The 18,566-nt window shown below is 36.9% G+C and overlaps 1 protein-coding gene across 5 annotated transcripts in view; it reads right to left on the minus strand.

The window, feature by feature from the left end:
- Positions 1-18,566, minus strand: part of LOC115918251 (golgin subfamily A member 6-like protein 6) — a 49,611-nt gene that overhangs the window by 16,540 nt on the left and 14,505 nt on the right. For all 5 annotated transcript variants that reach the window (XM_030996115.1, XM_030996116.1, XM_030996117.1 and 2 more), the window contains exon 3: positions 57-242. In XM_030996115.1, the coding sequence (XP_030851975.1) occupies positions 57-242 (186 nt within the window). The remainder of the gene's footprint in view (positions 1-56; positions 243-18,566) is intronic.

Below are 18,566 nucleotides of genomic sequence, written 5' to 3' on the forward strand. Positions count from 1 at the left end.
CCTGCTTTTATTAAAAGCAACTTAATATCAGGGTGGACTTCCCCTTTAACACTCACCTTTGCTTTCTCCTGGACTCCTCTCTTCTCTTCTGCTTCAAGTTGTTTCTTTGTCTTCTCTAGCCTCCAGTTGGCTTTTCTCGATTCCTGCTCCTTAGTTGTTCTTTCCTCAATCCACATGTTGACCTTGACCTCAATGACCTTAGCTTTTTCCACCTTCAGCTGTTTCTCCCTCTGCAGCTTGGCCTCAACTTGATAAAGAGAGAAAAGAGAAACGAGTGAGTGAGAGTGAGAAAGGGGAGGAAGGAGAGGGAGAGTAAGAGAGAGGGAGGAGAGTAGGGGAAGGGAGAAAGAGAGAGAGAGAGAGAGAGAGAGAGAAGAGTGAGAGAGAAAGGGGGAAGGAAGAGAAAGGGGAAGGAGGGGGAAGGACAGGGAAGGAGAGGGAGAGAGACAGACAGACAGAGGAGGGAGAGTTGATAGAGAGAGTTGAGAGAGAGAGATGGAAAAGGGGGCGGGAGGGAGGGGGAGGGGGAGGAGGAGGAGGGGAGAGGGGGAGAAGATTCAGATTATGGTAAAAAGGTAAGAATCACGACACCTCACCAACAGCTAAGGTAAAGACAATACTCTCAATTTGTGGTCATAAAGGGTGCTAGAAATTCTAGCACCAACTTAAATAACATTTTACATCAAATACCACACTTTAAACAAAATGAAGTTAGCAAAACTTTAAACAATATGCGGCAAACGCTGGTAGCCCTAAGAATAAGTTCGTTAATGAAGACTTAATACAAATATTTATTGGAGATTGCTTAATACAACAAGTTAAACAAACAAAAATTTTAGGAGTTACAATTGATGATAAAATAACAGAAATTACATATTGATAACGTTTGTTCAAAAATTTCTCAAGCCGTAGGGGAAATGAATAGGTTAAAAATAAGGCTGTGCACAACAGTGTAATGAGGTACCCGAGTACACTCCCAGGCTTACAAGCGAATACTTGAGTAATCGGACGCCATGTTTTTTTATAATTTTTTTTGAATTTTTTTGAATTTTTTTGATTTTTTTTTTTTTTTTTGCCACCACCATACCACTGGGGCAGTATCTCACGTCGCCGAAAACGCATGCAATTTTACTTTGAGTTGCAGTTGAAGGCGCCGATTTAATAATAATAATAACAGTAAACAATGGTGTTTTAAAAACCAAAGATGGCAGAATAATCCATTTTCCTCCAAGTCCAAACAGAAATCCAGACATTTGGTCCCAGTTTCTGAGTGGTGAGTTTGACAGTGCTTGAGTTGGGAAGCATTTTTACCGACGGCACCATGCCAGCGGCCGCCGCTCACCCAGTCACGGGTAAGCGTCAGCCTGGACAGATTTTTTTTTTTTTTTTTTTTTTTGCGGCCGAATATTCGGGTACTAAAAATCGTACCCGAGTAGTTCTCAACTGTGCGGGTACTCGAGCATTCGACTACACGTTGCAGCCCTAGTTAAAAACTGTTGTTCCAATGAGGATTCTTTTAACCCTGTATTACACAATGATTTTACCTTATTTATCATATTGCAATATTGTATGGGGGAACAGTGCAATTGTATCTTAGAAATAGAATTGGAGTACTCCAGAAGTATGCAATACGAGTTATTTGCAATTCACCTCTTGCCCACACAACCCCTTTATTTCAACAGTTTAGTATTTTAAAGGTGGATCAAATGTGTAGTTCGCAAATTGCAATTTTTATGATTACAAAGTGTTGGTAAAAATATTTAATTCATCTGAAACTCTTTGATGTTATAACAAGATGCTATAGGAATATCTTTAACCAATCTCCACCGCTGAAATAGTTTTTTTTTTTTTTTAGTGAATTAAACAGTAATTAATAAATCAATTATTAGTTCCAAGCTGTCTGTATTTAAACCAGCTCATGTTGTTGTATACTAGCGCCATCTACTGTTGTAAACGGTTCATGGTATAATCGATATTGAAACTGTTACGTTCGCCCCGCTCGTGTCTTATTTTTTTGTACCACGGCGAGCCCGGATTCCTATTATTTCATGAATATTCATTACGCAGGGTCGGGGAAAGTCTCGATATCTTGAATATTCATGTTATCGAGGTGGGAAATATGCATGCTGTGCATGTTGTTGAGGTCGCAATCGCAGCTGATTCATGCACGACGCTACTCGCACAAAGTGAGAAGATTTAGTTCACGGAGAATGGAGAATGGGTGAGTAATTGATTGAGTGAATTTAGTAATTAATTTTAATAAAGCTGTAACTCGTGATTTACGGTAATTTCTTTACATTTTGAGACTGTTCTCAACAGATTTTTGGGGAAAAGGCTAGGAAAATATTTCTCTCGAAATTGCACTTTGATTTTCATCGTCGTGAAGTAGTTTGACTGCGGTTTGCCGTCATGTCACCTTAGTACTCCAGTTAGAGCCCAGGGGTTCCGGCAGGCCCACCCCGGGGAATTTCGGTGCTCATCTGCATCAAGATAACACTTTCTAATCAGGTTTTATTCCAAATTTGATCGTCATCGTGAATATAATTCAAAAATCATCGATTGAATTTAAATCTAGATTTAACGTTACACCTTAAAATAATCTATGAAGTATGAATTCTTTTAATAATCCAAGAGGGTTAATTCTTGTTTATATCTTTAGTAGATGTGGACTCTGTAATTGGCTATAGACCTCTAGGGTCTATACTCAGTGCCATATTTCGCTCAGTTGCATCATTGGTGTATGTTAACTTTTAGACCAAAATTGTTTATGACCATGGATAATCAAACGACTCCAAACCCTATTTCATTTAGATGTAAACCTGGAACTTATTAATAAAATATTCAAAGAAAAACAAACAAAAGTAGTCTAGGATTCATTTATTTAATGTTAATTAGATGCTGTGTGTGTCCAGCGCGTGCTTGTCAAGTTGTCATAACTCGTATAGAACTAGACCTATTCAAGATTTTTTTCTCCAAAGTGTGCAGTTCATTTGATAAATCTATTTTTGTTGGACGTTGTATAAGAGAAGACCCCTAGGCTAGTCGACAATTATGTTTTCTTATATGGTATGTAGTCCACCTCTTGTTATAAACTAATTCTACTTAGTACTACTTCATGTTCATACTATAGGCCATAGATACCACTGTTCGAGGCACAAGTTAAATATCTTCCATTTATTTTTACTTTGTACTGTGGTTCATTAAATAGGAATGTTGATTTCCACACCATATTAAAATTAAGGGCAACCATGACATAAAAAATAGCTATTAATTTGTATTATGCTTGATCTATTTTATTTTGTTAAGGAGAAAGGGATTCCTTCATTGTCGTATTGATTTTTTTTTCTTTTTGTTCCAAAAGATTGAAACTGAAGAGCTGGAAGGAGGACATAACAACATCTCTTATATTTGCAAGATGACGCAGAAAGTCCCATGCAGGTAAAGTTATCAGGTTATTTAGCACACTAATATTAAACGACCACCTATTAATTCAATCAAAAGGCCTTGCCCCCCCCCCCCCCCCCCACGAAAAAAAAAAGAGAGAAGAAAGGAAAAGAAGGGAAAGGGAAAGGGAAAGAGGAGAGAAAGGGAAAGAAAGAAGAGGAAGAAGAAAAGAAAAGGGGATTCAAACGTGGTTTATTTTTTATTCCAAAGGTGGATAAAAATAATGCTGAAATGACATATTTCCGAGATTTTTCCTCACTTTTGTATGCGTTTGGTGGAAAATAACAAATTCCTAAATTTACAACCAGGCAAGAAATATGATTCTTGAGATTCCTACATGTCAGGGCCCGAGGAACGGCGGGGATCGGGAGCCTCGAGCTCCCCCCCCCCCCCCCTCCCCCCCCCCTCACTTTAGAAAAAAAGTATATTAAAGAGAAATAAAAAAGAAAGAGCAAGAAAGAAAGAATAGTTAACTGCCAGTGTCAACAAATAATGAGGCATCAAAATTGCTCATCTGACCGTGATTAAATGCCTAAAACCCCTAAGCTTCCGGGGGCTCTGCCCCCTGGATTCCACCTAGGGCCCTAAGGCGGGCCCCTGAATGCTTATCTGACCATAATTTATTGCCTTAAACCCCTGAGCTTCCGGGTCGGACAAGGTATCAAAATGTGTTTATCTGAATGCAGGCCCGTAGCCAGGGGGCGGGTGCGGTCCCCCAAAAGTCACTGCCCCCCCCCCAAAAAAAAAAAGAGAGGAAAGAAAAAGGAGTAATCAAAGAACATCTTTGAAATTCAGACAAGGATTAAGAGTCGAGAACTGTATAATGAATCGTCTTCCTTCTCTAATGATTTAATGAATCGTAAAAGCTTCAGCGCTTTGCTTGGGAGGGGAAAAACTGAATTCAGACGAGGATTTTTTTTTAGAACTGTACAACGAATCGTCTTCTTTCTCTAATAATTTAATGCAACGTCAAAGCTTCCGAAGGAGGGAGGGGGAAACTCGCCCCTCCCTGCACCCCCCCCCCCCCCCCCATTACGTCACTCGCATGGTCCTGGATCCATACAGTACTAGTACCTAGCATATATTGGCTCGCATAATTTCAAATTTTGGACCCCCCCCCCCTTCTAAGAAATCTTCTGGATCCGCGCCTCGTTGCAAGCGTACAGTATAAACTAGTGGAGGGATATATTTTACTTCTAGTTCTGTCACCATAGCATACAATATTGATATTTTATTTGTTATTTACTATTTGTATGTGTTTAGTCTGAGAGCTTCATATCTACATGCAATAAAGTCTACATGTTGTTTATCACAGGTCAACTTTTTCATTTTTTTAAGGATCCTAATCCTCTTGAGAATGAACATGATAACAATTCTAATTCAAAAAGCTCAAACTAAAATCTTATAGGATGAAACTGAGGACTGGGCAGAAAGATTCTCCTTGAAATTTCAGTGATAAAGGTCTATCAGTCGATTTTAAAGATTGAATTAATCAATGATATTTTAATTATAATTATACATATTAAATTCATTTACCTCTATGGACTTCTGTATAAGAAGTTTTGTAGATTATGAAATTATTCCTACTTCAAGTATTGTATGTAAGTAAGAAGGTTTGAAAGACAACCCTATAAATGCATTAAATATGGAAACTGCTAATCATCATTGCCTTTCGTATCCAAACTGTTAACTTTAATAGAATCATGTTTCGATGCTTTCTAACTTAAGAAAACGGGGGGGGGGGGGGGGGGGGGGGGGGTTGCTATCCTCCTCCAGTTGCTGTTACTACATGGTCCATGTAACGGGATGCAAAAGTGTACAAATATGATTATATATTTATATTAGAAGGATTTAGAAAGTGAAAACTTTTGAATTATAGCATTACTGTTGGTAGAAATAATGGCAGTGTTGATTGTTAATGGGAGGGGGGTTCCTGGTAAATTAATGGTATGCCAATGTCATATTAATAAAAAAGAGAAAACTATTCTTAAAAACAAAATTTACAGGACATGGGCCTTCTAACAAAAACCCTGGTACCAATTGCTGTTTGTTGTTGTTGTTGTTGTTGTTTTTTTTTTTTGGGGGGGGGGGGGTACGGGGGCTGGCAAACCAATTAAAATTTCCAGTGTTAAATTCAAATTTCTTTAAACAACTAGATGGAACTTCAACTGCGCGCAGTCGAAAATGATGCCTCCGTCATAGAGCAAGTTTACAAACCAAAAAGCAATTTCTCATATACCCTTTGATCTTTGACCTCATGACCCTAAAATGTACTCAGTTCATTGGCTCTGCAAGATGTCCTGAGTTTAATAGTAATCCATCTGTCAGTTCTAATGAGAATGCGTTTACAAGCTATTTTTGCATACATAATGAGCCCATGACATTTGACCTTTGACCTCATGACCCAAGAATCTACTCAGTTCATTGGCTCTGCAAGATACATACATGATCTAAGTTTGGCAGAAATCCATCAATCTGTTTTAATGATAATGCGATCACAAGCTATTTTTTGCATACATAATGAGCCGCATGACCTTTGACCTTGACCAAGACCCCAAAATCTAATCAGTTCATCGGCTCTGCAAGATACATACATGACCAATGTTTGGCAGGAATCCATCAATCGGTTCTTGAGATAACGCGATCATGAGCTGTTTTTGCATACATAATGAGCCCTGTGACCTTTGACCTCGTGACCCCAAAATCTAATCAGTTCATTGGCTCTGCAAGATACATACATGACCAAAGTTTGGCAGGAATCCATCAATCAGTTCTTGCGATCACGAGAACGGGACGTACGTACGGACGGACGGACAACCCGAAAACATAATGCCTCCGGCTACTTCGTAACGGAGGCATAAAAATTATGTCAATATATTGAAATTAAACAATGTTTGAATGAAATAATTAAATACTATCCTGTTTCTCTGGCCTCTACATTAAAAATGTTCTACTTATAGCAAAGCTCCTGCAAAGGCTGCAAAAAGGAGAGTGTAGAGAATCAAATTGAAATGTGGACAGTAATGGAGTGAATATGGAATGGTTGATCGTAGTTGATAACGAGTGAATGTAAATGAGTGGCAACAAGTACGACTGAAAGTGAGACAGAAAGGAATTGCAACAGGTTGCTCTGTCAAGAGAACAAACCTTGCAGAAGATAGTTTTCGAAAGACAGAGAAAGAGAGAAAAGGGGAATTATAAAAAAGGAAAAGGGGCACACATCAGTAAAAAAAGGGTACTTACATAAAAGGAAAAGGAGGCATGTGCCAAAGGGGCATTTATGAGAAAGGGAAGGGGCTCCTATTAAACAGGGAAAGGGGCACATATCCAAATGTAAAAGGGCATAAGGGGACGCGTGCCAAAGTAAAAAATAAAAAGGGCTTTTATCAGATATCACAAGGGGCACTTATGAAAATGGAACAGTGGCACTTAAAGTAAAAGGGGCATTTGTTGAAGAAAAAGGGGCGCCTGTCAGATTTGAATAGGGGGTAATTATCGCAGGTGGTAAGGGGGCACTTAAAAAGAATGTGTAGTTATCTCTCGAGTCAGTTGACTCATCATGCGTGGGAACTGTGGGTGCTGGGGTTCCTGCAGCAACCATATATATGGATTTTCTTCAGTGGCTGCATATAACTCGTGGACATTGTAAACCTTCAAATGATGAATTATCATCGAGTCCCCTACCCCGGCCCTTCCCTCATTATTTTGTCAGCTCGTGACAAACATATAATCCAGATGAAATACGCCATAGAATGAAATCATTTCTTCACAGTACATAGGTAAGGATAGAAAAATGTAAGAAAGAAACCAAAGAGAATTTTTAAGAGAAAAAGAGAAAGGAAAGAAGAAAAATGGTAGCTAGGCCTAAACAAAAACAAGAGGTATAGGTAAAAGAAAAAAAAATGAAGATATGGCATCAATACTATCTTGCTCCTTTCCCTTTTTCTTTCGTCTTCTTTTCATTTTAATTTTCTTGCAATTTATTTATTTCTTCCTTGGTTTCTAGTTTTATTCCATATTCTTTATTTCTTCCATTCATTTATTATTTATATATGCTTTATTTTTTAACTATTTCATTCTTCTTTCTAATCCCATTTTTCTTTCTTCCTTTTCTTTCTTATGCAGTTAAGTGAGCATAGATCATAGAAATAATTTAAGTGCAGTACACAAGTAGGCCTATTCTTGTTATTTATTTTATACAGTTTATAATACTGGATCATATTCAATACCAAAATTCAACCTCTGCTTGTAATATTTAAAAAACAAACCTAGAACTGATTATTTCCCCATTCATAAAAAGAAGTACTAGTAGGTTCAACTTGACCTCAGAAAAGTAGGCCTAGGCTACTCACAAATTGCCTGTCAAGACTCTTGCTTGAAATATATCTTGTCTACTGACATTTTGGCATTTACTAGTAATTAAACACAGCATTTATGACTGTATTATCTAAATGACCATGACATTGCTTTTCTATGTCGTTTTATAGGCCTACCATTAATCCAACGTACGCGTTACACACGATATTCGATGCTGCGCGTGCTATACGTACGTATGTACAACCGCCTCGATCAAACATGAATATTCAAGAGAATCGAGACTTTCCCCGACCCTGCGTAATGAATATTCATGAAATAATAGGAATCTGGGCTCGCCGTGGTACGAAAAAATAAGACGCGCCCCGCTCAGCGCAAGCCGCATGGACAAAAGACAACAGCAATTTCGACACCGCGCTGACCCCGCTCCACAGCGGGAAAGCGACTGTATTCGCATGGCTAACATCCATGGTCTCTTTTATAGCTCCATGGTACCAGCATCTGTGTGCGTTTGTGTGAGGGCAAGTACCGTTCAGGATTGTATCGGACAAATCAAGGTAGTTATAATCTCCTTGCAGAGTGAGTTTGACCATAAACCTATGGTTTGACGTACCCGTAAACCCTCCTCCCCAACCGTCTCAATCTAGTCTCAGCTTCGACTGATCAGTCTTTTTGATATACATTTATAACAAACAATTTCAAGTAGGCCTACGGGATACATGAAGTCTTATCATTTTTTCCAATTATTATGTCCGTGAAATGCATTCAGAAAAGAATATCAGAAAGAAAGCAATTTGAAAATGAATGACCACATAATCGTTCAGATAAACATGAAAGAAATACAATAAATATGTCTATCCAGATACCGCTCTCTCTCTCTCTCTCTTTCCTACAGAAGTTCGTTGTAATGTTCATCATACCCTTGGAACTATGTTTAAAAAAATAATCATTTTCACCACATGGACCCTCTCTTTCCAAAATATAGACCCAGGCTCTCTCTGTCACGCTCTCTCTCTCTTGTTCCCTCTTTCCCTTCCTCTCGCACCCTCTCGATCTCCCTCTATTCACCTGTGCTAACCTCTGCACTGAATGGTAGACTTGTTTTTATGATTATTATTTTCTTTCATCCTCATCTACATTATAACCCCAACAAGAAACTATGGTCCTATCACGCGAATGAGAACTCTTATCATCTTTGTGATTATTATTATTCTTGTCATAAAATCCAACCAAAAACTACTGTCCTATCACGTGAATGAGAACTTCTCTCGCTTTTGTGATAATGATTATCTATGTCATATATTTATATCACCCTCATTTACATAATCCCGACAAAAGAAATATGGTCCTATCACGCGAATGAGGACTTCTATCGTCTTTGTGATTATTATTATTCTTGTCCGATTTTATATCACCCTCATTTACATAACCCCGACAAAAGAAATATGGTCCCATCACACGAATGAGAACTTCTATCGTCTTTATGATGATTATTATCCTTGTCATAAACTCCAACCAAAAACTACTGTCCTATCACATGAATTAGAACTTCTATCGTCTTTGTGATTATTATTATTTTTGTCATAAACTCCAACAAAAAACTACTGTCCTATCACATGAATGAGAAGTTCTCTCGCATTTGTGATAATGATTATATTTGTCATTTTTTTTAAACATCACTTTATTGTTCAGAACTTGCACAACAAAGGAGAACAATAGCCCAGGACAATTCCATTTTACTGGAAAATGCAGGGCATTAAAAGTACATACATGTAGAAATACAGTGAATAATGTTATGTAACATCAACAAAAAATTTACTTATTTTACAACATAGTGAAAGCTGAGGAGTTATGGATATTCCTAGCTAAAGATGAAATAAGAGGAGCTAAATATTGAAATTTCATTTGATATATCAACTTAATAAATACGAAGCATACATAATGAGTATTATAAGAGTTTGATTTGAGTTAATGTTTAATACAAGAGGATTCTATCAGTGCCAGGCAATGAAAAGAGGCGAGCAGTAGAAAGAAAATATAAGACTGGTTACAAGGTGTTTTAACCAATGTGTGTGTGTGAGTAATTACATACTTGAAATGCGAAGGGGAATTTTGGTTTCCCATTTATTGGCATTCTTTGAGTAGTAGATGACAAACGAAGAAACAATAGATAGTTCGGATAGAGTCTGTCGAACTTGTTTCAAATTGACAGGTTTTCCAATTTCTTTCAACAGCTGCTTTAGCCTCGTCACATTGTCCGGCGAAATATGACCTCTAGAGCCGATTTCCAAAGGAAGATACACCACAGAATATCCATTAGCCTGTATATCGGCAACTAACGGGGCATACTTGTTCGATTTATATTCATGTGCCTTAACAACATTCATTTCAAAGGGAACTGACAATTCAATTATGAGGATTTTCTTTAAGTTCTTCCAAAAAACACAAATGTCTGGGATGAGGTTGGTTTGGGTACACTCTAGTGGAATTGTGGAGATGCCTTCTTTTGTCCATCGCTCTACTTTCAGGTCTGTGTACATAATAGTGTCGCGAAGAGAGGCGATGCCTTCTTGAATAATTTCGGCAAGATACGAAAGTATGTTGTCATGGCGCCAAGTATAGCGTCCCTCGTCAAGTGACACAGGGCATGCGTTCAATACATGGTGTACTGTTTCTCTATTTTCACATTTTTTACAGTTTGCTGATGCCCTTTTACCCCATCTAGTAAGGGTTGCATTCGTATTGAGTGTATCTGAAAGTGAATTCATGAGAAATTTTGCAACTTTGTTGGGTAGGTTGTATATCAGGCTTTTCCATTCTACTGATTTTGATTCCAAGTTTGCAAGTTCAAAAAACTTGCCTTGGACTGAAAGTGACTGGATATGATTCAGCCAGTCCTGTGACCTTTTTTGTACTAGAGAGTCTTTAACCTGTTTCTTCAATTTTGGAAGAGTGGCATTAGGGTCTTGAAGCGATTGAAAAACATTATGACTATTCACCACTGTTGACTTTTTTCTGGTCCACTGAGATTCTCTTTGAAGGGCAACATCTAAGCAATGATTAACCTTAGCATCACCAGTTGCTCTTATTCTTGTGTAGTTTATTGTGTGAGCTTCATAGTATAGATCAGAAATGTTGAGTATGTTAAGACATTCTGGCATATGAAGGAAGGCCAACGTGGCCGGTCTGGCAAGGCCAGACCATTTTTTCAAGTATCTATTGCATAAAGCATCTAGTAGTTTTAGATGAGTATCAGTGAGCTCATTGACTGTGAGGTGGAATCTCAGTGATGGCAGAAAATAGTCAGCAAATACTTTCAGTTTGAATTCACTACGTACCAGAGCTTTATCAATATTTGTAACACCGACTTCAATCATTGATTTTACATACTGATATTTATCATCTGATGAGTTGTCATACGATACAAGTGAACCTAGAAATTTGAACTCTTCCGTTTTGAGGGTTTCAAGTTCGATATTATCTAAGTGAAATTTCAAGGCAGTTGGTGAACCTCCAGATATTGAAAGGGTTCTACACTTTCTCTGTTTCAATTTTAAGCCAAGCGATGAAGTTCGACTAGAGATTGTATTCATGAGTCGTTGATGGGTTCTCTTATTACCTGTTATTAAACAAAAATCATCTGCAAATGGTGCAGTGATGAGCTTTTGGCCATCTAGCTCGTATCCAAATCGGCTGTTTTCCGACAGAACTTCAATTATTGGATTGAAGCAAAGGAGAAAAATTATCGGCGATAACGGATCCCCTTGGAATATGCCCTTTTTAAAACGAAACTGTTGTGAGTTCCATTATTTAGTCGAAACAAAACCATTAAGGGAAGAGTACAGGTTCATGACATAATCAACAATCGGTCTAGGAATATTATTACGATTAAGACTGTATTCAATAAGATCATGCGGTACTGATCCGAAAGCATCTTCAAGATCAAACCAAGTAAAGTGTACCGTTCTACGGGACTTTTTCGTGTGTTTAATAATTTCATGAACCACAGTATTGTGGTCAAGACAACCAGAAATACCATGCAAGAATCCCTTCTGGACAGTGCGATCTACAAAATCATTATCAGTGACAAAAGTTTCAATTCTATTAGCAAGTATTTGGTGAAATATCTTGCCAGTCGTACTTGATAATGCTATCATTCGAAAATTCTCAGGTTGGCTTGTATCACCCTTTTTATGAATTAACGATACTTTACTCCGAGACCAAGATTGTGGGGGAACTGGGTTGCTTAATAGTTTACTGTAAAGTGTTGCAAGAAAATGATGGGTACATGGCAGTTTTTTAAGCATACCGTAATTGATACCATCAGGACCTGGGGAAGAATGGGAACTTTTCCTTTGGAGAACATTTTTAACGTCCTTTGGTCTAATGGGATCTGTATTAAAGTCCGAAATTGGGTTCTTGAGCGGAGGAATCCAAGATAGACTAGAAGGGTCAACACTCGACGGGGACTCGTAACGTGATTTGAAGTAGTCATTGGCGGTATCTGCACTGCAAGTGGGCGTGGCACTACGAGAGTATAGAGAGTCTTTCACGATCTTTTTGCTGAAGTCCCAAAAGTTTCTTTTGAAACACCGTTCTTCATGTTGCGCGTTTCGCTCACAGGTTTGCTCATCGCGTCTTTTCTTAAGGTGAGTGTAGGTTGCGAGAGCTGCATGAAACATGTCTCTATCTTCTTTCGAGCTGGACTGCCTGAATGCACGGCGGCGAAGACGATTTTTTATCTTACGTGCCTCATCCAGAAGCTTTGGTTCGCGTCGGGAGAACGATCTCTGTTCATTCTGATTGTTGACAAAGTCAGGTATTTCAGCGAAGAAATCTTGAAGAATAGATTCGAAGTTAGAACCCGCTTCAGCTGGCGTGAGCGTGTCTGTTGCTAGGTCATTATGCAATAGGCGTAGACGATCCGCGAGTCTGGTATTCAGAGAATTCCATTCTGCACCTGGCAACTGGGGTAGTGAGAACTTAATAACTGTTGCCAAAAGGCAGGCGGTTGCAAGAATAGGTATCATGACGCTAACTCTAATAGGTGGGACTGCAATCTTAAATGCATACAATTCACAAGTCACAGCTCATAAAGTATTTCAATATATATCGAAAACTAGTAAATACACAGCAACCTAAATATAAATGACAACTCACCAGTTACATGGTTCCAAAGTAAATCCAATAAAATCCTAAATTAACCTAAAGTAAAATGCAGAATGGAGGCAGAAAGTGCAAGTTTGCAAAGGCTACATGGCCATGTCATGCCTCCATTTTGCAAAAAAAAACAAATATTTATATCACCCTTTATTTACATAACCCCGACAAAAGAAATATGGTCCTATCACGTGAATGAGGACTTCTATCGTCTTTGTGATTATTATAATTCTTGTCATATATTTATATCACCCTAATTTACATAACTCCAACCAAAAACTACTGTTCTATCACATGAATTAGAACTTCTATCGTCTTTGTGATTTTTATTATCCTTGTCATAAACTCCAACCAAAAACTAATGTCCTATCACATGAATGAGAAGTTCTCTCGCATTTGTGATTATTATTATTCTTGTCATAAACTCTAACCAAAAACTCCTGTCTTATCACGTGAATGAGAAGTTCTCTCGCATTTGTGATAATTATTATCTTTGTCATATTTATATCACCCTCATTTACATAACCCCGACAAAAGAAATATGGTCCTATCACGCGAATGAGAACTTCTATCGTCTTTGTGATTATTATTATCCTTGTCATAAAATCCAACCAAAAACTACTGTCCTATCACGTGAATGAGAACTTCTATCGTCTTTGTGATTATTATTATTATTGTCATAAACTCCAACCAAAAACTACTGTCCTATCACGTGAACGAGAATTTCTCTTGTTTTTGTGATTATTAACTTTGTCATATATTTATATCACCCTCATTTACATAACCCCGACAAAAGAAATATGGTCCTATCACGCAAATGAGAACTAATATAATTCATTTCATTTCATTTATTTTCCATTAAAATTCAAAATAAAATACATATCAAATTAACAGCAAAATCGGAAGGACCCCAAGAAAAGCAAAGCTTGTGAGAATGGGGCCCTGTACAAAAGTAATCATACAAGCAAATTATTATAACAAATATTGTAAAACTTATCAAAACAAACATACACTCACCCTCATTCATTCACATGCATACAGACACACCAACACACCGCAGGCAGAACATTGTACAGAAAAAAAGAAGAAAAAAAAAAGAAAAAAAAAAGAAAAAAAAAAAGAAAAAAAAAAAAAAAAAAAAAAAAAATCTACTCAGTGCACTTCATTTGATTTAAACAAGAACTGTTTACATGAATATTTAAACTTTGATAGGGTTGAACTACTTTTTAAATTATAAGGTAAGGAATTCCAATCATGTATACCCTGGAATCTTAAAGTGTGTTGGGTCAAGGAAGTACGTACAAAGGGGTAATGATAGTTTGATTTGTTTCTGGTTTCGTAAGAATGGTAAAAAGAATTTGTTTTAAACATGTTATTAAATATTGATGGGAGCTCTTGTTTATGAAATTTGAACATGAAGACTAAATTGTTTAATTTTATGAGGTCAAAGACTGGCAAACATTTTAAATCATAAAACAAAGGAGCACTTGAAGTCAAATAGTTAGAATTAGAAATTATACGAACAGCACGTTTCTGAAGAATATGAATTTTATATAAATGAGTCTTGTAAGTATTACCCCAAATAATATTACAGTAGTTGATATGCGGTAAAACAATACTGTTGTAAATAGTTAATAATATATGTTTCGGCAACGTCTTTTTAAAGAATGACATGATACCAACCCCCCTTGAAATTTTTGAACAAATATGGGTAATATGGTGGCAACAGTCAAGTGATTCATGAAGTTTGATACCTAAAAATTCAACAATATCAGTTTTCTTAAGAACATCACAGGGTGCTACAAGAATTTTTTTCACCACTTGCCCTGTCGGGCAAGTGGGTTTTCAATTTACTTGCCCAAACAATATTTCCACTTGCCCAAAACTTTAAAGCGAAAAAGGACTCGAGGTTAAAGCATTTATTATCTCGTAATGATAAGTTAGTGTTTTAGATAGCAAATTAATGCACATACATGTACAGTGTAACTGTACTGAATAATAACCTAATATGTCAAAGAAAATGGTCAACAAAGGATGGTTGAAGGTTTAAAAAACGCATTTTATTGATTGTTTACTAGCACAATCGAGAAAAAACAGCTGATCAACGCACGTGTGTGTCTGTGCAAGCCGCTGTCATTTGGAAACGTAGGCTAATTTTCAGCTGTTAATAATTTGGGTCAACTCTTCCATCAAGAAACGTCATGTAAATAATGGGTAATCAACTATTTTAAATAAAGTACGGACATTTTTATTTCATCATTCACTGCTATAAATATCATGCCAAAATTTGTAAATTCTTACTAAATAATAATATTGAAGATATTTTACGATAAATCTCGGATAAGTATGCGAAAACTAGACTAAACAACGTCGCTAAAACCATGAAAACAAAACAACAACGGCTTATATTCTGGGGGTCTCGATACTATTATCAAAATGACTCGCTCGGTCGGATCTTGAGACCGCAGTAATAAATTGAAAACGAGACAAAAACATTCATCTGATTTATATGAGCAGCGAGTTTTAAATAATATGTTCACAATCATTAACAGTCATTATGAATAAATATCAAACATTTGACTTTTTGTACTTACTAGAAAATCCCTGTTGTTTATTCCATTCCGATTCGCACGTGTTCATTTCCCTAGAATAATGACGTCATATTTGGCGTGATTCAACCAATCGGCAATCAGAGAATAGCAAAGGCCTGTCGGTGCGGCCTGCAGAGCTAGAGAGAGAGAGCGCGAATAAGCTCGCAGCTGGTACGATCGCGCTAGCTGTCTCTAGCTAGCTCACGGCCGGCCGTGCGTGGAGGCGGAGCGGCATTCATGGCTTGAAGTGTCACTGTTGCATGCGCGCTGAGCTAGCTGAGCTGGCTAGCTGTCTGTGAAGTTTTTTCGAAATCGGAACGATCGCTTTTTGCTTCTGGATTTTGACGACGGGTAAGAAGTTGACGGGTGAATGGTAGAGTTCTTGGACACTAGGAAATTACTGTAAAAGTATCACTTGCCCGAATCGGGCAAGTGATAATTTGATTTACTTGCCCGACGGCTCAATTTGGTTGCCCCGGGACGTCGGGCAAGCGGGTTTGTCGCGCCCTGCATCATCTTTAATACGCACCGGGGCAACATGACTAGGAATCCTTTTTTGTTTAGAATGAAAAATTACGTAGTGGGTTTTTTCGGCATTAAGAAACAACTTATTACAAATATACCACTCACTTATTTTCCTTAATTCATAATTTATATTACTAATTAGTAAATTAATATCTTTATGAGAAGAAATAACAGCAGTGTCATCAGCAAATAATGAAAATTTTAAAATACTTGAGGAATTTAAAATATCATTAATGTACAACAGAAATAACAGTGGCCAAAGCACAGATCCCTGTGGGACACCCGTATTAATACACAAACAATCAGATTCTGTCCCATCGGCCATCACATACTGTTTTCTTTCTAATAAATAACTCCTAAACCATTCTAGAGGAACACCTCTTATACCATAATAATGCAATTTTTTTAGCAGGATGTGATGGTCGATGGTATCAAATGCTTTGGAGAGATCCATAAATACTCCACAACAAAATTTCCCTTCATCAAATGCACTCGCTATATAATTTGTAATGTTTAATATGCTTAAAGACGTGGAATGATTTTTCCGGAAACCAAATTGCTCTCAAGCTAAGGAATTATTTTTTAACAAAAATGTATAAAGTCTTTTAAACATAATCTTTTCAATTATACGGAAAGAGAGAGATTAGCCCAAACATGTGTATCAATTACTGACCTCTACCAGAGGTCATTTGGCAGGACAAACAAGTGTAACAAGGGATGATCTCAAAATAAGAATGTGCAGTATACACATGATCGACTGTTCGGGAAAAGTCAACCTTATTATTGATTAATCTTCGTTTGTAAGATTAAACGTATCTTCTTTATTTTTAATAAAGAAATGCAAATAAATAATGTTACGTTCTGTCTATAAATGATTACCCAAACTGTCCCTGTACAACGACTTAGGGGAGTATTTCGAGATCATCCCTAAAAAAAATGTGCTTGGAAATTCTTCGGGCCAATCCGGCCCAACGCACATAGACTAATACACGTACACACGTAACATGTACTATACGTAAGCCTAATACCCATGCACAGAGATCAATGCCAGATCATTGCAGTTCAGCACGACCACTTGACTTGACCAAAATACAGGCAATGTCTGCGTTCGTTCACAGAGCTGACGAACAACAATATTATCAAAGTCGAGCAATAACACATGCATTTCAAAGTTGAAAACACAGAAACGATTCAGAGAGGGAAATGGAAAAATGAGTTGAACTTGAAGAGAACACAGAATATTCCGGCCCGTGCAGGAAATACATACGTACGTAAGTACAGTAAAGATGGCGGCGGTCCGATCGATTATAAAATTATGTATTGCGATTACAGTGTACAGACAAGTGTTTTTTTTCTTCAAATTTGGGAGACAGTATAAAAATCTTACACTAAGGCAACTCGACTTTAAAATAATTATCTTCATGATTATATATATTGTTTAAGTCTGGTAATATGACTTGGTGTCAAAACACATTAATTATTACACTTTGACAATAGTGCTATATATGTGTTCTGCTATTCAGATGACATGTAAATTTTCGAACTGAGAGGGAGCTATACCAAATTTACCGGGAGTACCGGTAAATTTTTTTATTTTTTAAAATTTTCATTACTCTAAATCAAAAGCTTTTTAGAGCTCAATTTTTTTAGAGTTGGGTGTTCTAATACTATGCTTCACAATAGTAATGCAAATTTTAAATTTCATGATCCAATCCTGATGAAATATTCCCAAAACTTTGTATTACCTTTAAGAACATTTTACCAGATAGTTTTAATAATTATTTCACTTCAAATTGTACAATTCATAGCCATAGTACCAGAAATTCAAAACACTTAAGATTGCCGTTATATAAATATAGTTTCTCTCAAACAACAATTTCTTACACTGGTGTAAAATCCTGGAATTCATTACCAGTAGAGATTAAGAATAGTCCGACACTTTCTAATTTTAAACGTAAATTTAAACTGTATATTTTACATAAAAATAATTCACAAATTTATAGTGGTACAATATAATTTTTTTGTTTGCCTGTTACTTTGCCAACTTAATTTTGTTTTATCATGTACTATACGCCGCTATTGTTTGTGGGTGTTTTTTGTTTTTTGTTTTTTTTGTATGTTTTTATATATAAAATATCCAAAATATCTAATATTGTTCTGGGGATTAGCTTCGACAGGCCCCTGGCCTTTGTTTGTCCCCCCACATGTTTTTTATATCTACATGTATTTAGTTGTTCTTTGTTTATGGACTTTAGATTTTGTTCGCTATTTGTTTCTCTTAATATTATTGTTTGTTAATTGTGTATTTTTTATATGTCTGAACATGTAGGTCATGTATACTTGTTTTTTATGAACCACATGTGGAAATAAAACTTAACTTGAACTTGAAAGTTTGATTGTAATTATTCCATTAACACACGGGTCGCCGACCTTTTAAAGCTCGCGGGCCACAGCTAACGATACACACACACACAACTACACGCAATACGTGTACACACCTGCAATTTTGAAAAAATAAAAGCAAACAACAAA

The sequence above is a fragment of the Strongylocentrotus purpuratus genome, unplaced genomic scaffold, assembly GCF_000002235.5.
Source record: "Strongylocentrotus purpuratus isolate Spur 01 unplaced genomic scaffold, Spur_5.0 spur5_scaffold_3, whole genome shotgun sequence".
NCBI lineage: Eukaryota > Metazoa > Echinodermata > Echinoidea > Camarodonta > Strongylocentrotidae > Strongylocentrotus > Strongylocentrotus purpuratus.